The following is a 22954-nucleotide window of genomic DNA, read 5'->3' on the forward strand; positions in this document are numbered from 1 at the left end:
CCCTGAATTCCCATCCCTCCTGGTTTCTAATAGAACAATAGTGTTCCATGACATACATATACCACAGTTTGCTAAGCCATTCCCCAATTGAAGGACATTTACTTGATTTCCAGTTCTTTGCCACCACAAACAGGGCTGCTATGAATATTTTTGTACAAGTGATGTTTTTACCCTTTTTCATCATCTCTTCATATATCCAGTAGAAGTAGTATTGCTGGATCAAAGGGTATGCACATTTTTGTTGCCCTTTGGGTGTATGGAACTCAAGGGTTTGATTTTTTTTTAGGTTTTTGCAAGGCAGACAGGGTTAAGTGGCTTGCCCAAGGCCGCACAGCTAGGTAATTATTAAGTGTCTGAGGCTGGATTTAAACTCAGGTCCTCCTGACTCCGAGGCCGGTGCTCTATCCACTGTGTCACCTAGCCACTCCTGGAACTCAAGGTTTTAAAATGAATACTGAAATTTGTTTCTGCATGTAACTGGGAAAAATGAAATAAAATAAATAGTACCTCAAATAAAAGAAATTCTGAAAAAAATAGATATTATTAGCATTTGGAGAATCTCCCTTTTCAAAGTCCCCTAATTCTGACCAGCACATAGTAGTTGCTCTTTACATGACAACTTGTCCAGTTTAGCAGAAATAATTCTCCTAATCTATGCTGAGAAACAGCTAGGGCCAGTAGTTCTCATGTTGGGGAGACTGAGTTATTTATAAATCTTAGAAAATAAAAAGGTGCCCACTAAGATATTCCCATAATTACTCAAGTTTTTGAGTACATTGTTTTCTGCTCTAGGAGATGCCCTTACCCTGCAGCCACTGCCATCAGGTAGTAAGTGGTTGGTGCCTCTTTCTCAAGAGTCACCACAGACTCAGTGGCTTTGACACAGAACCTTTGTTATTACTATGCTTCATTCAAGATAAAAATAGGAAAATCCCAGTTGGGAAGGGCCTTCCTTATGCTTAGATAAAAGGGAATCTATAATCTATAAATAAAATTTAGAAATAGTGCTAGACAAAGACTTTTGAGTCCTGAGCAGGTAATTCTGAGATTTTGTAGGGACCAAAGCAGCCCCTCCACTCCAGTGTGAAAAAGCCCCTGTCCCCTAAGACCATAAAGACCACTTGGAAATCTTCCTTTCCCCTGGCTAGCAAGAATCAGCACCAGGGCCAGGGTCTGAGGTCCCCGTCTCCAATGTCCTGTCCGAGTTCCAAACGAAAACCCCCCAGTAGATTTTACTGATTTGGGGTGCCAGTTCTACCCAGGAGACCCAGTTTCTTTGCACTTCCCCTGCCTTCCTTTCTTTCTAGTTTGGCTCTCAGATTGGGTGCTCTGGGCCTCCTTGTATTTTGAACCTTGAATCCCCAGGCCCTGGAACATAGTTAATGCTTAATAAATGCTAGTTGATTAGATCAATGTATTTACCATGGAAACTACGTAAAGACTACAGACTGCCTTCTGTGGGGGGTGGAGGGAGGGAAACAAAATTAGGGGGAAAATTGTAGAATTCAAAATAAATAAAATCTTTCTTTTATTAAAAAAAAATAACCAACTCAATGAAATAAACTTTAACTACTTAAAAAAAATGCTAGTTGATTGACCAAATGACTGAAGTTAATGGTGGGTTTACATGCCCCAGCTATTTCTCAATTAATCCCTACCCCAAGTTGGTGACTCATCATGACTCAAAAACTTGGCTTTTTAAATGGACCCTAATGATTTCCAACGGGGCATGGATTAATTAAATTTAAACCATTTAACACAACAGGTATTCATTAAAGAAGAACAGATTTCTTCACACCTGCTTCCCCAGATAGGGTGGCTAAAATTAAATTAAGTTGAGTCTGTACAGAGACTTTGGAAAACTAGTCAGGTGAAATAGAATATCATGGGTTTGCAGGAATCCCTTTTGGGGGATGTGGAGGGGGACATTGCCATCAAACTTCAGAGGGAATACTTTTCTTCATTAACATTGTCTTAGGCATCTGTTGAGACACCATCTTTATTTTCTTTTAATATTTTCTTTTTTTGTTGTTGTTTTTGCAAGGCAATGGGGTTAGGTGACTTGCCTAAGGTCACACAGCTAGGTAATTATTAAGTGTCTGAGGCTGGATTTGAACTCAGGTCCTCCTGACTCCATGGCCGGTGCTCTACCTACTGTTCTACCTGGCTGCCCCCATCTTTATTTATTTAGGAACATCTTCATGGTCTTCAAATATCAGTGAAGGAAGAAGATCATTTTACTTCCAGTTAATCTCCTGTTTCTGAAAATTACATTTTGGATACTGCAATTCTATTGTTTATTGCTTTAAGTGAATTTTTGTTGCCCTGACTCCAAGTAGAAATTATCTCATTTTCCTTCCAGTAGTAAGCCAGTAACTTCTTCTATGAACTGACATTTTTACAAGAAACCTACCCACTTCCCCATTGCCTTGCATTTATTTCATATCCATATATTGTGTTTGCATATATCTATATGTTGTCTTCTCCATAGAAACTGAATTTGTTGAAAGTAAGGATTATTTTGCTTTGGTATCCCCAGTTCTATGCTTGGCTTACAGCCTAGGAGGGGGTCAGGGCCTCTGATTTCATTCAACCTCTGCTGAAGCCAACACTGTATGAGATTTAAAGCCTAGGGGGTTTCAGGGGCCCTGGGAGAGGGTCCCACAGCCAGGGTATATATCCAAGGCAGGACATAACCAGGCTGTCCTGGCTTTGAGGCTCCTTCTCTATTCTCTGACCAGAGGCTCTCAAACTTTGTCATCTCAGGACCCACTTAAACTCTTAAAAAGAGTTGAGGACCTTTCTCCTTCAAAGGGATTTTGTTTATGTGAGTTAGTACTAGTGTTATTTGCCAGATTTAAAATGAAACTGTCTTATTATTATGAAAATAGTTTTTGATTTCAAAAGACCCCCTGAAAGGGTCTCCAGACCACATTTTGAGAACTTCTGCAACCAAGGTTTCCTATATTAGGAAAGTAGATAAATGTTTATTGATTAATAGAAATGCTTTTCCTGGGAACTATTTTGGATTGACCCTCTCCCCAGTGGGAGTCATAGCAGATGTCTCATAGGAGGAGATCATTGTGTTGACATGGCAGTCATTTATTGATTTATGAAGAGGATGTGTCCTAATGTCACCCTCTCATTGCCAGACACTTCCCAAGCCAAGATGGGAATACCCCAAGGAGGACTTGGAGCATGGATTTCTCAGCCTATGCTGTGCCTTCCTCCCCCTGGCCTTCATATAAGGCTCATCGGCTCTCTCATCCTCTCCCGCAAACAGTTAGCTAGTATGGATGAAGGACCTCCTATCTGTTAGAATCTCTGCTAAGCACTTTACAGATCTTCTGTCATTTGATTTTCACAATATTCTTATGATATAGGAGCTGTTATTATTTATAGATAGATAGATAGATAGATAGATAGAGATAGAGATATATAGACATACATAATATAGTGAGGAGAGTCACTACAGCTAGTAAGTGTCTGAGGCAGGATTTGAATTTGAGCTTTGCACCACTTAGCCATTCTCTTGGAGAGCTCAATGGGTACAGAGTGCAAAGAGGAAAATAGAGGGTTCAGATAGAGGGAAAAGACCAACAGTGGGAGTTATTTCAAAGCAAAATGTGCTATCTGAGGAGGGGAGGGAGTTGTTCCTCACTGTATAAGCAATTAAAGAGGAGGTGCTAGAGATCCCTTCTCGCTCTGAGATGCAGTGAGCACCTCCATCCCCACCAGCAAAGCCTCATTTTGAGAAGAATGGACTTCCCCTCCTTCCCTCCTTCCACTGGGGCCCAGGCTTGTTTTCTTAAAAGTCTCTTTTTTTTTTCCTCAATCAATCAATCACCAAGTATTTATTTAATTTCAACAAAAATCAGTGTTTTTGCCTTCAGGGAGCTTTCATTCTATTGGGGAGGCAACATGAGGGGTATGTTGGATCCATGCTTTAGGAATAATCACTTTGACTGCTGAGATGGAGAGGGAAAGGGAAATTCTCAAAGCAGAGAGACTAACCCACCTTTGATAAGGTCAGTGAGAGGCACAGGACTACTTTCCAAATCAATCAAGTTATATCTCCTCCAGGAGAGGCGTCTGTCCCCTCCAACGTCCCCCAAAGCTCCGTCACTGACTGAACTTCAGGGATGAAAGACCATATCCCTCAAGGGCTCACCCTTGGTTCCATTCTCTCCTAGAAGAGATCAGAGGAATGTTGAAAAGCTTTCATAACCTGTAATTGTAAAAGTAAAACATCAATTGAAAAAATAGAAGAGATCAGAGGTATTCACAAGGACTATGTAGCAGCCCTCAATCTGTTACTAGAATGGAAGTGTTAATATGAGTGTGATAACAAAAATGGTTTGATAACATGGGCTGCTGCTATCATTTGAATTCCTCAGGAGGGGAGTTATCATTGGCTGTAGGGAGTGTGGCTTGTGTCTGTGTGCATCTCTGAGCCCCCCAAATTTCTTAACATATTAGCTACCTCTCTTATTGTGCTGTCTGCATCTCATCAACTATAGGTTAACATTTTTAATAGAAAACCATGAAGGACAAAGCCCCAGAGCACTGGAAACCTCTCTCCTTGTCAACATTGATTTATTGATCATGTACCTTCTCTTTCTTATTTTTGAAGTAAAGCAAGTAGAGAGGGACTGTTTGGGAAAACATAGAGAGCTGGCCTCCGAGTTGGGAAAACCTCTTCAAATTCTGCCCCTGCTTTATACGACTCTGGACAAGTTATTTCATCTTTCAGTACTCCATGCAACTTTCTTAAGACTATAAGTTGTGAAGAAGGTTTCTATCTGCATTGGTAGAGGAAGTGGTCTCATCTAGGAGTTCCTAACCTCAATGTAGTCACAGATCTGGACCAAAAGAAATAGTAAATAAAGGATCTAGAAAGTTATATTTTTCTTTATCCTTCTGCTCTCTTAAAAAATAACTTTTTTGCTAATTTTTTTTTGTTTCTGAGTTTTTTCCTTTCCATATAGATGTCTGGGTTTTTTCCCCTTATCTTTCCTCTTGTAGATTTAACCATGAATCTCCTAGGGTTGAAATGAGCCCAAAGTACTGAACTTTATCACCAGGAGATAGACTGAGGTATAATTTTTGGTATAGTTCACCTAGAGAAATTCCCTTTGTACTCCTGTGAGGTTATAATTTGAGTTGGAAAGACTTTATCTTTTAGGTTAAATGTGATTTTGGATAAGTTATTGGATCATTTAAAAATGACACACTCCTTGGAAACATCTTCACAGTATGTCTCTTTAGCATGGTGATAATGATGTCAAGGTTTGGGTTCAAGATTTGCTTTTGGCATACACTGACTGGGTGACCCTGGACAAATGACACCACATCTTAGTGGCTCCAGTGCAACTTTCTAGGTCTCCAGAGCTTCAGAGAAGGTGCCAATCTCTGCCTAGGTTGTAGCCCATTCACACCATTTCATCCCTTGTGATTCTTGCTCATAGTTTTCCATACATTCTCTGCTGAGAATCCCCCTGATGCCTCCTCTTTTTTTATTCCCCTTCTCTTTCATTCAGTCTCTCTCTCCCTCCTCCTTTAATTTTCATTTCATTTCTTATGTAAATCTTAAGTTTCCTGCGATGAACTGAAGTTCACATAGTGTATCAATCACTCTTAATTATTGAAAACCCTTAGAAATAAGAATTTTCATGTGCTGGATTAGACAGTTATTCATGTAGCCTGACTTTATTCTATAGTGGTTTCCAGACTTGATATTTGGAAAATGTGATGGGAATGTGGGTTTTTAAAGTATTCACCAATCAGACCAAAAGTCGAGAAAATGGGACTGGCAGCACAACTTCCTAGGTATCAGGGAGCTTCTATTATAGCATCTTTTATGGATCTCATGCACTCAGTAATAAGGGAATTATCCCTACCTTTAAAGAGCTTTCATTTTGTTGGGGGAGACTCTGCATATACACATGTAAGAACATGCAAGAAAAACAGACGAGATAAATGTGGGGTAGGGGAGACATCAATGACTACTTTCCTCTTATTTTTCTCTTTTTTGGGCTTCTACCACAACTAGAGCTAAGGGTTATTGAATAGCTAGCACCTGGTGCTCTATGTGGTTTATCAAATGAGATCATATTTGTGACTGGCACATAGTAGATTCTTACTTATTGCCTTCCCTCTTGCATCGCCATGCAGATTGTAAGGAATCCCTCCCTAACCAATCAATCCAGTAAAGATCTATTTTTTAAAATTTATTTTACTTTAAATTTATGGAATAAAACAAGCATTTCTTTAATATAATACTAAAACAATAACTAAAAATTGATTGCTTATGAAATCATAATCTGTTATGTACAACTTGCTATGCCTTTTAAATATATTATAAAGTAACTAAGCAATTTACTAAACACCGCTAGGTACCAGCTACTATACTGATGATAAAAAATATGAAACAAAAATCTCTGCCCTCATGGAGCTTGCAGTCTAAATGGGGGAGATGGCCTGCAAACAAATATATGCAAAGTAAGCTCTATACAGGATCAGTAGGAAGTGATTAACAGAAGAAAGGCCCTAGAATGAAAGGGGTTGGAGAAGGCTTCTTATAAGAAGATGAAGTTTTAGTTAAGATTTGAAAGAAGCTAGAGAGGTTGAGATGGGCATGGCAATGTGTGTCCCTCCTGGCCTTGGGCACTGGTTCTTTCCAACTCTTCTGGCTTCCCTAGGACCATCTATGGTGTTAGGCCACTTGGAGCATGTGGACAGCACAGCTAGGCAGAGAATGGAGAGACCAGTCCCCACCCAAAAATTTATCACTTTACAGGAATTTGAAGACACACAGACACAGACACGTAGACAGAGAGACACAGACACCCAGACACACAGAGACACACACACACACACACACACACACACACAGAGCACAGAGAGAACCTGAGTATCTTAAGCTGTATTCTCCCACTTTTTCCTCTAACAATTTCTTTTATAGACTGTGTACATAGAGCTATTTATGTGTGTAATGGGTGCTAGATTTGAAGCCAGGAAGATCCAGGTTCAAAACTTGTCTTGGATGATAATGGGAAAGTCCCTTCAGCCCTGAAACTTGGTTTCTTTGTCAGAATGAGGATGATAACACCCGTGGTACATGCTTCATAGGGTTGCTGAAAGATTCAAACCAGATGGATAGAAAGCATGATAACAGGGCATTCCAAAAGACTTAGTACCAGTTTAAGTTTTAATATCTTAGAATTTAGCTTTTGATCAGTTAAAACTTAAAGGTTTAATTGCTTAACATCTGCACAAACCCACAAGTCATTGTTTTCTTGATTGGGGCATTTGTGGACCATAACCCTAAGATTTCATTCTCTCTCCCCTCCCTCCCCCTTCCCTCTCCCCTCTCCCCTCTCCCCTCTCCCCCTCTCCATTGCCCAGGATTTCACTTTTTGTCTTTTTCCCCTCCCCTCTCCTCAGATCCCAGAAAAATGATTTTCCTCCTGAAGGCTACATCTTGGAATTAGATTGCTCTTCCCCCTTGGACCACCTGGCAGATCAAAAAATCATCCCAAACTTCATTAAGAAGGTAAGTACTGTGGCCAGGAAGCCCTTGATTAGGTGTTCCATGCGCTGTGTAGCTGGGCCTCAGCAGAGCTGCCCTGACCAGACCATATGGGCTGAGGAGAATGTCCTGGAACACCCCCCCCTCCCCGGAGACTAGATCAGGGCCAATTCAGCCTCAGATCTGTCTGGCCCATGGGGATCCCAGCACTTTCTTGGAGGTCATGTCTGCTCATTTCTCATGTTTAGTGGCGTGTCTTGTATACATTCAGCACTTAATAAATGCTGACTCAATCAAACTAGCCCATAGCTGGGGTTGTCCAGGTGGTAACTGCTGGACTTGAAGTTAGGAAGTCCTGAGTGCAATTTGAATTTGCATCATGTGTTTCCCTTTGACTGGAACCAATAACTTTAATGATAACTTCAAATAGCAAATTCATCTGCTCCTTCAGATTCATTTTCATACTAATCAGGACCTTGCTATAGCAGCAAAAATTTATTAATCACCTCCGTGTGTTTTTCCTGAGGAATACAGAGATAAAAGTGAGATGGTCCTTGTCCTCAAAAAGCTTATGTTCTCCTAATATAAACTCTCCTGTTGCCATCAGGCTCCGTGATCTAATGCAAATGGCACTACAAAGATGTTGGCAGCAGTTTCCTTAGAGTATCTGTGGATTCTCATTGTGTTTTCTTAGCTCCCTCTTTACGGACTTCCCCTCCAAAAAGTGCCCCTCCCTCCGAAGGATGCTGATGTTGGATTTTACCCTCTGCACGATCTAATTTCACACTTCAACAGTGTGCTCTAGGAGTCGGTAATCACTCACAACAGAGTCGTTGGCAGGTGTGCCAGGAGAGCCAAGGACCAAGTCTATTATTTGTACAAGGGAAGATTATGATCCTGTTTTCATATATATAGATGCCACCAGCCAGAAGGCTGAGCACTCAGCTAGTGTTTCTGCAAATCATTTTTCTGTTTGTCAAGCTCTCTGGAATTTTGGAAATCGAGTACTTTAATTTTCCAGTGTGTACACATCCTAAGAATGGAATTTGATCTGTGTCTTGAGTAATAGGGGAAAATTCTAGAAAATAGTTGTCTAAGAAGGTCATAGGCTGCCTGTGTTTTTGTAGAGAAGCGATGGATAGGATGGAGGGGTTAAGGCTATGGTTGAACTAGTAAATGAACACCTTTGAAAAATGTTTTGGTTTTTTCTTGTTATTTTTGTCTTAGCCAGATTGGAACGTTCCCTACTGTCCATGTCTAATAAGACAGACATTATTAGTTGGTAGGTTAGACAAAAGTAGTTGACAAAAATGGCAAGTTTTATATTTTTGCATCACCTGAGTCCAACTGGTTAAATTCAGTTTCCTGCCTCATCCTTCTTGATTCACTAGGGTTGGGGTAGGAGAGGGGCTGGCTAGCCCAGGAGGTGAGAGAATAAGGATCCAAAAGGATCTTAGCAGGCTGGAGCATGGGACTGAGCCTGATAAGAAATTCAGTGGGATTAAATGTAAAATCTTATACATGGGTTCAAACAATCAACTTCAGAAATGCTGACTGAGGAAGTCATGGTTCCATGTTGGTTTGTTGGAACATATCTTGGGGTCTTTCTCCACGAGAGGCACTGGATGAGGCTTTCAGCAGTGTGAGCTCAAATCCTACAAATGGTAATCAGTTATTTCTCTGACTCATTTGTCATGGCATCACCTCCCTGATATCATGGTCTTCTTCGAGAATGAAGGACATCATCATCATCATCATCATCATCATCATCATCATCATCACCATCAGAGCCTAGCACAGTGCCTTATACCTAATAGGGTCTTTTTTAAAATTTTTTTTCTTTTTTCTAAAAGGTTCTTAATACAGGCTACTTGGATAGGGTTGGCAGGGCACTAAACATTCTTCCGAGTGCATTTAAAGACAAACCCTGCCTGCTCCATACTGAGATCTTTTCTCCTCCCTGTGAGTTACTTCAACCCATCCTTCCCATTTCATAATTTGAACAATATGTAAACTTCAGTTTGATGTAAGGAAAAACTTTTTAATAATTAGAATAATTAACATATGGCACAAGCTGTCCGAGGAAGGAGCAGGGTTCTTTATTACTGGATATCTTTGGGCAAAGGCAGGATGGTCACTTGATGGGCATGTTGAAGAAGGGATTCTCAGTCAAGTAAGGTCAGACTCATTTTCCTAAGTTCAAATCTTGCCTCAGACATTTACTAGCTATATGATCTTGGGTGAGTCATTTCACCCTATTTACCTCAGTTTCCTCATCTGTAAAATGAGCTGGAGAAGCAAATGGAAAACCACTCTAGAATCTTGGCCAAGAAAACCCCAAATGGTGTCATGAATAGTCAGACACCACTGAAATGTCTGAACAAAAAAGATAGCCTCTGACTACTCCATGATTCTTGGAATCTGCCATCTGTCTTATGTGTTGCTACCTTACATTGGGCAAGTAATTGGGGTAGAGATAATTGTAGTCCTTTTGAATTTATTGGAACTCTCTCTTTAAAGAAGAGTGCCTACTATGTAGGGGATGGACAGCAAGTTGGGATACACCATTATTGATTTCTTCCTCCATGTAGTTTGACTGTTTTTCAGGGTTATATGGTCCAGGTATCAACCTGTCTGGGCTGTGGTGCGTGTCCACATGGACAAGCCTCCCTTCCCAGCCAAAACCACCTTCTAACCATCATCAGGAAATTTAAGGCTGTTTTTAGGATACCCAAGTTTAGCAAATGGGCTTTTGAGTTAGAGATCTAGTTTTTAGAACTTTTGTTAAACACCATCAAGCGACGTGAGGAAACCCCCTGTATTATGGGTTTATCATATTATAGAATGGGAGATGCTCCATGCTTCACTGAGCATCTGGGGGACATTATTCAAACTCAATGCAGATGGACAACTTGTTAAAAAAACAATTTATAAGTTGTTTCTATAATGGAGTTCTTGTTACATTTATTTACAGAATGCTTTGACTTAATACAGCCTTTGCTGTCATCTTGATTTTCTTCTTTGTGAATCTGATTTAACTAATTGGCTCATTAAACCCCTGTAGCACCCTTGGGAGATAGGTGATAGGTAGACAATTTTCCACTGGAAAATATGGTAGATACTGAGGTCCAGACTTGCTAATCAATTTGCCCCAAATGTTGAACTCCAGGAGAGGGAAGTTGTTTGGAACTCTTGGGTTTGAGAGTCTTCAGAAGATAAGTAAAGATGGTGACCAGGGGCTCTAAAGAGTTCATTTCATGATCGATGGTTAGACGTAGATAGAATGTACCACCTCCGACCCCTGGTGTAGCAGAGAGTTTCTTCCCTGTCTTCTCAGCTTAATGGGCACGGGGCTGAAATTGATGGACTGAGGCCTTCCTGCTCAGGTGTTTATCCATTTTATGACATTTCTTCATTTTAATCCATTTCAGGGCTAAAAGCAAAAACTACCACCCTACTTACATCCTCATCTCCTTTCTCCTTTTCTCTCTTGTCAGAAGGGGTTTCAAGAGATTGTAGCAATTGGGAGGAGATGGAAACCTACTGCCCTATACCTCTCTCTAAAGCCAACAATTCTCCTCTATTGTAGAGATTTTTTGTGCATGTGTGAATGAATAGACCTAGGCAGATATCAGAGCTGATAGCCCCCGGTGATGGGCACATTTACAGAAATTAAATGTACCCAAAAGGATTCATATTTTCATTTTAATTGCTTAATGAATAGCTCAGTCCCTATTTCTGTATAGCGGTGACACTGGTTAATTGCTATTCCGTTATGAGAAAATGATCCCAAGTTAGTGGCTGCTGTAGCTGGAAGTCATTACTCTTTATCTGGGTCATTATTTTGTGTGAAATTATGACTTGTAGCTCTGACAAAGAGGCCTCTCTGGATGAGATGATAATTAACTCATTTTGTCACTGTACATTTTGTCTCTATATCTACTGTTCTCTGCCCAACCCATAGAAGCTGGAAACCATTGGACTTTTTTTCCTTCCTTGAGAGAACAATGCTGTAGTATTATTTTTCTAAGCAAATGTTTTAAATTAACTGAACACTTGGATAATGGGGGGGAGAGGAAGAAGGAGGTGGCAGTTGTAGTGGTGTTGGTGGGAGGGAGCTGAGGGGAGGGTCAGTGTTTCTCACAATGAGGAAAACCAGTTTCTGTGTCATATAAAATTAGCACAATGCTTGATGATTTCCTAGCCCCCTCCTTACCCTGATTCTTAGACCCATCCACTCCTCCCCAGCTGCTAGACTGAAGTTTCACAGATTGATGAAGAGCATCATGGAAAGATGGCAGTATTCCTTTAAATGTGGTCCGGCGATTGTGTTTTAGCTGTTGGGACAACCCAATATTTAGCTCCAGAGGAAGCTGGTTAAATTAAATCTGGGTAACTGCCTCGAGCTTTTATTGTTCCCACCCTGTTGTGTTCCATTTTCCCAGCTCTTTATTCAGATGACTTCAGGGGGCCACCAAATGTTCAGTCCCAGAGTTAGGCAGAGACATGTGGGGGATTCTTCCAAGTCCCGGAGAAGAATCCTCCTGGGATGAAGCATGAGAAGGTTTTGGAGGCAGAAACTGTGTTGAATGAATTCCTACTAAACTAAGGCTTGGGAGCAGAATGTAATGTGAATTTTATTCAGTTCAATGTTGTCACATAAGTAACATGTACTAGATACTATGTCTACAAAGACAAAAATGAACCAGTTCCTGTCCTCAGGAACTTTCCATTCTACTTAGGAAGAAGCAATTCTGTCCACAAACAATTAATTGAAAAATATACATCCCAGAAAGGCACAAGAATTTTGAGGTGACGGTGGAGGTATTGGGGAGCATGGGAATCAGAAAGGTCTCTTGAAGGAGGTGGTATTGGAGCTGAGAGAAGGAGCTGAGAGTTCTAGAAGGTGGGAAAAGTGAAAAAAAACTGAAAAAAGATAGTAAGTAGACTTGTTGGACGGGAGTGTTGAGAACTTCAGAGGGATTGAGGTGAAATCATCTGGAAAGACTGGTTAGAGCCACACTATAAAGGACCTTAAAAACCAAAGAGATTTTTGCATTTTATTTTGGGAATAATGAGGAACCCCAGAAGCTCCTGATTTCTTTTTGAATTTTTAAAATAAATTGTATTGATCTATCTTGTTTTTTCTTTCACTTACATTTTGCCTTATTCCCTCTGAGAGCAATCTTATGAATCCAATTTTTCTAAAGAAAAAAAGAGAAAGAAAAAAGTCAGCAAAATCAATTAATAAATCAAAACATCTAAAATGATAAGCAGTGTTCTAAAATCATGGACCTGACCCCTCTTCCACTCCCACACACCCTTACATCTCTGGAAAGTAGTATGTTTATGGGTAGTAGTCTATCCAATATCTGTTTTCTTAGGGCATACTTATTCATTGTAATTTTACAACACCCATCTTCAATAGTTTTGTTGTTCTTTCCAGTTACATTGCATTACATTACATCCAGCTCACTTGTAATAGTTTTATAGAAATACTTAACCCAATATGTATTTTTTGTTTATAAAATATTTTATTTTGAATTTTACAATTTTTCCACTAATCTTGTTTCCCCCCTCCCCCTAGAAGGCCGTCTCTTAGTCTTTACATTGTTTCCACGTATACATTGATCTGAGTTGAATGTGATGAGAAAGAAATCATATCCTTAAGGAGGAAAAAATTGCACAATAAGATAACTTTTTTTTTACATTAAAGGTAATAGTCTTAGGTCTTTATTCAAACTCCACAATTCTTTCTGTGGATACAGATGGTATTCTCCATAGCAGATACCCCAAAATTGTCCCTGATTGTTGCACTGACGGAATGAGTGAGTCCATCAAGGTTGATCATCACCCCCATGTTGCTGTTAGGGTGTACAATGTTCTTCTGGTTCTGCTCATCTCTCTCAGCATCAGTCCATGCAGATACTTCCAGGCTTCCCTGAATTCCCATCCCTCCTGGTTTCTAATAGAACAATAGTGTTCCATCTCCCCAATATGTATTAATTCAAGTCTTTCCATTCTTCTTTGCCATCATCATATTTATCATATGCTTTTTTGTTTTTAAATATTTTTCCAATTGAAGTCAAAATCAATTTTTAATGTTTGCTTTTCTTAAAATTTTCAGTTCCACAATCCCTCCCTCCCTTCCTTTCCTCCACCTTAAGAAGGCAAGCAATTTGATATAGGTGATGTATGTGCAATTATATAAACATATTTCCATATTGAGAGAAAACACTAATCAAAAAAATACCAAAGACAAATAAAATAAAAATTAGTATGCTTCAGTCTGCAGTCAGATTCCATCATCTCTTTCTCTGGATATAGACAGCAAATTTCATCATGAGTTCTTTGAAATTGTCTTAGATCGTTGTTTTGCTGAGAAGAGCTAAAACACTTGCAGTTAATCATTATACAGCATTGCAGTTACTGAGTATGATGTTCTGGTTTTGCTGATTTCATTTTGCATCAGTTCATGTAAGTCTAGGTTTTTCTGAAAGCAGCACAATAGTACTTCATCACAATATCAACTTGTTCATCCATTCCTCAATTCATAGGCTTCCTCTCAATTTCTAATTCTTTGCATAACAAAAAGAGCTGCTATAAATATTTTTATAATGTAGGTTCTTTTCCTTTTAAAAATCTCTTTGGAATACAGATCTAGCATTGGTATTTCTGGGTCAAAGAGTATACTTTTAGGTATAATTCTCAATTGCTCTCCAGAATGATTAGATCAGTTCAAAATTCCACCAGCAATGCTTTAGTGTCCCAGTTTTTCTACATCCCTTAGACTCTAAGACTTAGAGCATTTGTCATTTTCCTTTTCTCTCTTATTAGCTAATCTGATGGGTATGAGGTGGTACCTGGGAGTTGTTTTAATTTGCATTTCTCTAATCAATAGTGATTTAAAGCATTTTTATATGATTATAGTTTTGATTTTTTCTTATGAAAATTACATATTCATATCCTTTAACCATTCATTTGTGGAAATGACTAGTATTCTTATAAATTTGACTCAGTTTGTATATTTGATAAATAAAGTCTTTATCAGAGAAACTTCCTATAGTTCTTTCTCCTAGTTTAATATGCTTTTCTTCTAATCTTGGCTGCATTGGTTTTGTTTGTCCAAAATCTTCTTCATTTAATGTAATCAAAATTATCTTCTTTACACATAGTAATGCTGTCTAGCTCTTTTTGGACCTATATCCCTAAATTCCCTAAATTCCTTTCTTCCTTTGTTCCTCCCTTACTTCTTCCCGTTATTCCTTCTTTCCCACCTCACCCTACCCATCACCATAATCAGTTGCCTGTCAAAGTTCTATTGTTTTTACTTTTTTGTAGCATCTCTTTTATAAGACCCCTCTTCTCTTCTGCATTACTATCACTTTGGTGGTACCAGCCCCCTGGACTCGTGCAGATTAGTCTGTCTCTTCACCCTCTACTCAGCTGGCAAAGTGATTTTCCTAAAGCACAACTATAAGGTGCAGCTAAGTGGTGCAGTATAGAGAACACTGGCCCTGCAGTCAGGTCCTGATTTTAAATCCAACCTTGGACAATTGACACTTATTAATTGTATGACCCTGGGCAAGTCACTTAACCCCATTGCCTCACAAAAACAAATAAAACAAACAAAAAAGCACAAGACTCACCCGTGTTACCTACTCTTACCCCTCCCCACATTCAACTTGACCAGCTTCCTACTGTCTCCGGGATTGAGTACCAAAACCTCTTTTTGGCAGGCCCCTTCCTCCTTTGCCAGTCTTCTTATACCTTGTCCTCCCCACTCTGGGCTCCCCCTTACTCTGTGATCAAGTGCTGCCCCCCATCTCCTAGCTTCCTGCAATTTACCTGGCTGCCCCCATACACAAAGCTCTCTTCCTTCACATCTCTGCTCTTGGCTTCCCTGGTTTCCTTCAATTCTCAACAGAAATGCAACCTAATGAAACTTTTCTGTTTCTCCTAAATCCTTATCCCTTCCTGCTGTAATTACCTCCAGTTTACCATACATATATACATACATACATACGTAATACATACTTACACACACACACACACACACACACACACACACATATACACATATATATATATATATATATATATATATATATATATATATATACATGGTTGGTTTGATGTTCTCTTCCCCCATTAAATGATGAGTTTCTCTTTCAGAGCATGGACTGATTCCTTTTTTTTTGGGGGGGGGGTCTTTCGTATCTCCAGCATTTAATATGGTGACCATCACATAATAGAGACTTAATGCATATTGGTTAGTCAGCTAGTCAGAAATCATGACTTGGGACTTCTAATTTCTAATTAACTGCTTTATTTCCTTAAATCCAGTCCTTGGTGTTCTGCTCAGACTCTGACTACTGAGTTTGGATGCAAAAATGAGAAGATAAAACTGAACAATTCCTAAGATTCCTTCTGGCTTTTCTTACTTTGTCTGGAGCTAGGCAGTAGTACATGTTTTACTGGAGATATGGAAGAGGAAGCTGAAACTCATTGTCAGAGTAATGATGATGTTTATCCTCCATTCTCAAAGAAGACCATGACATTAGGAAGGCGATTTGGATTTGAGTGAAGGGGCTGTGCTGAGTTCTCAGCCTCACTTTCTCTTCCAGAGTCATCTGGGTCCAGCAGATGGATATGGATCAGGACAACCGGAGATGGCCTGGATACCAGGCAGTCAGGGTGAAGTGACTTGCCCAAGGTCACACAGCTAGTAAAAGGCTCTGAGGCTGGAGTTTGTAGTCAGAATGGGGACTTTGAGTAAGGGTTTCATCAGTCTCCTATCTGGTCTCATTTTTTTTGGAAGGGGGGAACTGGATACAACGTTCACCTTTAATTGACAGGGAGTACAGTCCTCGTTTTACTGGCCCTTGCCCAGTCTGTCTAAGGACATAAAAAATTCAACCCTTTAAAATGAGACTATTCCTTGGGAGGCAATGGGAATAATAATGTGATGAGTTGTGGGAGAGTATTAGTTGTCACATTAGCCGAGTTACCCAAATAACAAAGGAAGCCATTTATCTCATGGTTGAGGAAGCGTGACCGTGACCTTCAGCAAGCCAAATGACGATGCTGAGTGAGGTCTTCACCCAAGAGAGGAAGCTCCGAGGATTTTTCCTCTAAGAGCCTCCTGGCCTTGAGAAGAAACACCTGACCTTCCTGGGATTATGAAACTTTCCACTCTGTACTTAAACCATCATTAACTTTCTGCCCAATTATTGAAGACTTTAGATCCTAATTTCTAGAGATTCATCATAGATGCCTACTTTTAATTAAAGTAAGGTGTTAATTCAGGATCAAAGAAAAATAATGTTTAACCCTCCTCCTTCCCCCACCCCTTCTATAAACTGCTCAATGATAAACATTTAGAAAAGGAGAATCTTGGAGAAAATGTCCGTTTGGGTCTTGGTTGTGATGCTAACCTGGGTGATCTTGGCCAAGTCACTCAATCTCTCTAGAATTTAGAGTTCTCATTTGCAGAATGAGGACTCAGTGACTTCTGTAGTCTAGCCTGGGTTATTAGAATGGGGGGATCTTTAGGAGTCATTAAGGAGTAGAACCCTTGGGAAGAAAAGGAATTTATTCAGCTGCATTTTCTCCTTTCACCAAAGGCTTCCTCCTGACGTCTTAGATGCTTGAAGTTTCTGGAAGTGTGAGCTGTACTTAATGGCAGCTAGATTGGTCCAGTAATTTTATTTTTCTAGATCAAGTCCTCCTGACTCCAAGGCTGGTGCTCTATCTACTGGGCCACCTATCTGTCCCTAGATCAGAGGTTCTTGAACACAACAGAGCATTGGACCTAGGATCACCGAATTCAAATCCTGCCTCAGACACCTTCTAGCTGTATGATCCTGGATAAGTCACTGAAACCTGTTTGTCTCTGTTTCCTCAACTGTAAAATGGCACCTACGTCCCAGGGCTATTGTGTGGATCAAATGAGATATAATTTGTAGAGTATTTTTCAGATCTTTAAAGTATGTATGTATGTATGTAAATAAACCTTGTAAAACAAGGTGTTTAGAAGTAAGAACCTTCCATCTCTGGTTCCATGATCCTACAACATAGGGAGAAAGCCAATGGGTCAGCTGAGAAGGCTGGTGTAGAAGTAACAAGAAAATATTGGGGATTAGGGAAGGGAAAGGAGAGAGTACAGAGTATCTGGGATTCCTGGTGATAAAAATCCTCAACATTCAGCAACCACTTGGCTCTTGAGGGGAAGGGAGAGGGAAGAGACCAAGATGGCTTTAAAATTTCCATTTTGAGGGACCAGGAGAATGATGGTACCTTGAACTGAATGAGAGAAATCAGGAATGTGAGCAGCACTTTTGGTGAAGGCAAGGATAAGTGTCTGGACATTCAGGGCAGAGCCATCCAGAAATCAACAGCTAGTATTGTGGGTCTAGAGACAGGGTGAAGTCTAGATGAAATCCATAGATATGGGAGTCATTAGTAACAAGTGATAGAGAGTGGGTTAGGGGCTAGGGGAATGGGGGATAGGATTATGGAATAGATCATTAGAAGTTGTGGGGACAATGTAGAGAGAGGAAAAAAGAAGAAGAGACTGTGCAGCATAATATAAAACGAGTTATCAGGAAGAGAACCCAGGAGGGTGAGGAACATGTGTTTTGTGTAAATTTTCCCATGTCCATATTGTTTGCCCCTTTGGAGTAGGAGCTCCTTGAGAATAGGGACTGATTCGATTTTGTCTTTGCATCCCCATGGTGTCTGCCACGTATTAGACACTTAATAAATTATTGATGGATGGAAGAATTGAAACTTGGAGAAGATGGGCGGCTAGGTGGTGTAGTGGATAAAGCATCGGCCTTGGAGTCAGGAGTACCTGGGTTCAAATCTGGTCTCAGACACTTAATAATTACCTAGCTGTGTGGCCTTGGGCAAGCCACTTAACCCCATTTGCCTTGCAAAAACCTAAAAAAAAAAAAGAAAGAAAAGAAACTTGGAGAAGAGAGAGAGATGTCATCAATGTCACATTCTTTGGGAAGAGAACATGGAGAATGGGAATGGTGGGAAAGGTCATTGGATCTGGCTTTGTAGGTCATTGGTGGCCTCAAAGAGTCAAGTGAGGACAGGCACCTTAGAAAGCTGGGAGGGAGGGTGGCTTAGAGAGTTGGGTTTCTAGCAAAGTTCTGTTAAGTTTGGAACCATTGTGCCATTCTCCTAAGCTCTCACTGGGAGGGAGACATGTGTGTCCTGCCCCAGGATTGCCCCTTACTCTCTCAGAGCCTGGTTTCTACCCAAGTGCAGACAGTGCTAGGTGTCAGACATGGTGACCTTGCTCTCCTTGGAATAGCTGGACTTAGCCATACTCATTTCTGTCTCTTTCTGCTTCCTCCCTTCCTCCTTTCCCTCCTTTCCCTCTTCCTTTTCTTCCTTTTTTCTTTCTGCCATACTATCTTTTGTTGTTTTTCCTTTTCTCCTTTCTTCCCCCCCCCCCCTCTCTCTCTATATACTCTCTCTCTCTCTCTCTCTGTGTATATGTATATATATATATATATATATACATATATATATATATACATCTGTCTCTGTTTTAAAGTCTACTAATGTACAACTTCTCTGTAGTGGCTGCTCAGATTCTAAAATTAAATCATTTACTTTTCTCTTTCCTATTTGAGAGATCTGGTTCTTCCCTAAACCTCTCAGATATATTTTGAAAAATATTTTATGTTTCTTTTATAATTATAGCCATTTATCTTGGATTTAGTGTTGGAAGGGATCTCAGAGGTCATATAATTCAAATCCTTCATTTACAGATCAGGAAGATGGGGCTTAGAAAAGTAAAATGACTTATCCAAGGTCATAAGGTGGGGGGGCTAGAACTGACATTTGAACTGAGATCCTTTGATCCAGAGAAATTAACCCAGGCACCAGGTAAGGTCTATATAAATGCTTTTTTATTTTCTCATTCATTCATTCATTCATTTGCTTCCTTGGCAAACATTACTTCCCAATTTGGGAAGAATTTCCAAATTTCTGATTTGGATCTAGATCCTAAGACTGGTCATGAATTCAGACTGGGAGGAATAGAGCAATATAGGCTGGTGGAGTTTCCTTTCACTTAAAAATCATTCCCCTGGACCTTGTAGACTCTCTGTGCTTTCTCACTAGAACACCAAGACCTCTTAGGACATTTGCATTTTTAAGATGGAGATTCTTCTATAGATTAGATCAGCTTCTTTCCCCACCCTCCTTTGTCTTCTTTTATGTACTTTTTAATGATGTGACTACAATTTTAATTTTTTAGGGAAATGTCACTTGACCATTTTATGGCTCATAAGATTCTGGGTGGCTTTGGTTTTTTTCTTTTGGGCACCAGCCTGCAGTGCACATATCTCATGAAATAATAACAATATCTTAGGGTCAATAGGGGAAAAACCCACCTACTAACAAACTTCTGAATTATCGTGGGTGGTTTCCAATGGGACCTTCCTTGAACAATTACAGTCTGGCTCTCATTGCTTGGCCAACAGCAGGTCCCAGCCCAGGCCCCATTTGGTCATTGTTTGGATCCTTAAGGCTCAGAGCAAGTATAAATAGCAGTTGTTTCTATTTTTGCCAGAAACCCTGTGAGTCTTCCCTTCTAAGATTGATTTTTTTTTGACTAAGTAAAAGAGCATTCTTTGCCTCCTTTCTTACCTAGTCTAAATCACTGACTGGGTGTTGTCTCAGACAACCAGAGACCTCTTAAAGGTCTTAACTTAAAAAATCACTGCATCTGGGTCAGCTCCATATCTGATCCAGATCTGGCCTCCAGAAATTAAGGTTGGTTATTTAACACTCCCCCTGCCACTGGAATCCAACCCACAAGTCACGGTATTGCCTTCCTGATGAAAGACAAATAAAAACAACATCAACCCTATTATAGCCAAGAAAAGTGAAGCAGTGACCGAACCCGGGACCCGGGATAGCCTAGTGGAGCACAGTAGATGGGGCTGAGAATGCATCCTCTGAGGGAGAAATCAGCATTTTCTTTAGTTCTTTGCTCTTTTTTTTTCCTATTGACCCTAAGATAAAATAATCTCAGAGTATTTCAGTGTTAGTTCCAGACAGTTCATTCCAAGTCACCAAGCATATATTAAGGTCGACTGGCTCTAGCTCTAGGCTAGTTTTGGGGTGACAAAAAGGCATAAATAAAATGGCCCCTGGCCTCATGGAGCTTACATTCTCCTACTGGCATCCTTTAAAGACTAGTCTGGTCAAACTGCCCCATTTGGTGACTTGGAGAAACTAAAGAACAGTTTTCTGATGTTTTTTCTTTAAAAAGTCTCTTGTTGATGTCTTTTTTTTTAACTTCATAATTATTTCTCCCATTGAATCTTCTCATATAAGAGGGGGAAAAGTATTTATTAGGCACCTGTTGTATGCTAGGCATTGGTTTAGACTCTGAGGGTTCAAAGACTAGGAAAAAATTATCCTTCCTCAAGGAAGGCAAACGGTAGGTGTTATATAAATGCCTATTCTCTCTCCTTAAAACTTCAGGATCTTTTTGGAGCAACTGTTCACTACCCCAGTCTCCTTCCCTGTCTTATATTTTTGAAGGTTTGCATTCATTTTCAAGGCTTTATTTGGTTAACCATTGAATTTATTTGAGCATATGTAATCCAAGTAATGCTTTCACATACTGAGATCCTTTTTAGATTCTGACACCATCATTGTCTGTGTTCCCCATCCCTCTCAACATCAGCAGATTTAATGAGCCTGCCATCTACACCTTCATTCAGGTCATCCTTAACAATGATAAACAGCTCAGGGCCAAGCATGGATCCATCCCTGGGACACTCCACTGGAGAGCGCCCGCCATGCTGACATTGCATTGGGTCCTCCAGTTGGGATGCTAGCCAGCACTCATTGGCAGGCGGTTATTCTGACCTGTAGATCCTCATTTGTTTGCTCTTGAAACAACATCTCTGTAAAGTAGATGTTGTCATTATAATTGAACTGAGGGAACTGAGCAGGGAAAGGTAAAGTAGCTTGCCCAAGGAAGTGTCTGAAGCTGGACTTGAACCCAAATCTTCCTGACTCCAGGCCTGGTACTCCATCCTCTGAACCACCAAGCTGTCTCAGTCTTTCTAATGGCTAAAGTGGGGAGAATGTAGGAATTGATGAGATAGGATTTTTATTCCTCTTTAAGCTAAGGTGATTCTCTATAGTTCCCTCCTAGACCCATGGTAGAGAATTCTACCCAAAGTGACCAGCAGACTTGTAGCTGTAGTGATGATAATAACAACATAACAATACCAGACTTTTAAAGTACTTCACTGAAATTAGGTTGTTGGTACATGAAACATTATTATCCCCAATTTAAAACTGACAAAACTGACATTCAGAGCAAGAAGGGCTTCCATTCACATAGTCAATAAATGTCAGAGATAGATTTTAAACGCAAATGGTTTTGAGTCCAAGCCATGATGACCCTCTGGCCTTATTTCATTGCCCATTGACAATGACTGACCTATCTTGGTCATGATCTTGACCATGATCTGTGGATTCCATGACAAAGTCATTGTCATAGGAGTTGTTGTTATGATATAGCGAGGTTTATCTTCTATTTGCTTAACTAAAGCAGGTGTACCAGGAAGCTCAGATGAAGTGATCCCTGCTTCTCTGCCTCCTTTGCCATCCCAGAGTTCCTGTTGGGTTTCTTTAAAGACTAATATCAAGATTCACTAACCTGGGCCATCAGAATGAGATAACTTATGGTTGAAGGCCAGTCTAGACATCAGTAACTCTTCCAGGATTTCAATTTTTGCTTCTAGCATAGTCATCACCTTCCACGATGGCAAAGGAGATTCCCCTGAGAAGTTAGAGCAGATTGCCGGCTCATATATTCATGTTCTTTGGCTTCCTGAACAAAGGAGATATCTAGCCTCATAGAACAGAGTAAGTGTTTTAGATTCTTAGGTTAAGTAGGAGAAGAGATAGGCTTGTGTGATGAGTTTTCACTCACAAGGGAAATCCATTTACTGGCAGACGAAGAGGGTTGAAGAGTGTGTTGTTTATCTGACTTGCTTGGTTAGTAACTAGCAGACAGACGTCGAGTTCATGCCTCACCACCTATTGATTATGGAGACCAGGCAAAATGTTTTATCTCTCTGAGATAAAGTAGATATGCTCCTCCCTATGAGATTCATAGAGAATCATAGATTTACAGATGAAAGAGACCTTGGAAACGATCTAATTTAACTTTTTTTACAGATGAAAAAACTGAGACATGAAGTAACCTATCCAAGATCAATGTAGCATTTAAACATCACTTATTCTATAGGTAGGATAATTTTTTAAAAGTCTTTTTCAGAATTTTTTAAAAAAGAAATTAACAAAAAATTATTCTCCCTTCCCATCTTTAAAAAAAAGGAAAAAACCACCTTTGTATTAAATATACATAGT

At 40.0% G+C, this 22954-nt stretch overlaps 1 protein-coding gene across 3 annotated transcripts in view; it reads left to right on the forward strand.

Annotated features, from left to right (window-relative positions):
* The window catches only part of RFTN1 (raftlin, lipid raft linker 1), a 199813-nt gene that overhangs the window by 96527 nt on the left and 80332 nt on the right, over window positions 1–22954 (forward strand). For all 3 annotated transcript variants that reach the window (XM_074195752.1, XM_074195750.1, XM_074195751.1), the window contains exon 4: window positions 7447–7555. In XM_074195752.1, the coding sequence (XP_074051853.1) occupies window positions 7447–7555 (109 nt within the window). The remainder of the gene's footprint in view (window positions 1–7446; window positions 7556–22954) is intronic.

Source organism: Macrotis lagotis, chromosome 7 (genome assembly GCF_037893015.1).
Source record: "Macrotis lagotis isolate mMagLag1 chromosome 7, bilby.v1.9.chrom.fasta, whole genome shotgun sequence".
Classification (NCBI taxonomy): domain Eukaryota; kingdom Metazoa; phylum Chordata; class Mammalia; order Peramelemorphia; family Peramelidae; genus Macrotis; species Macrotis lagotis.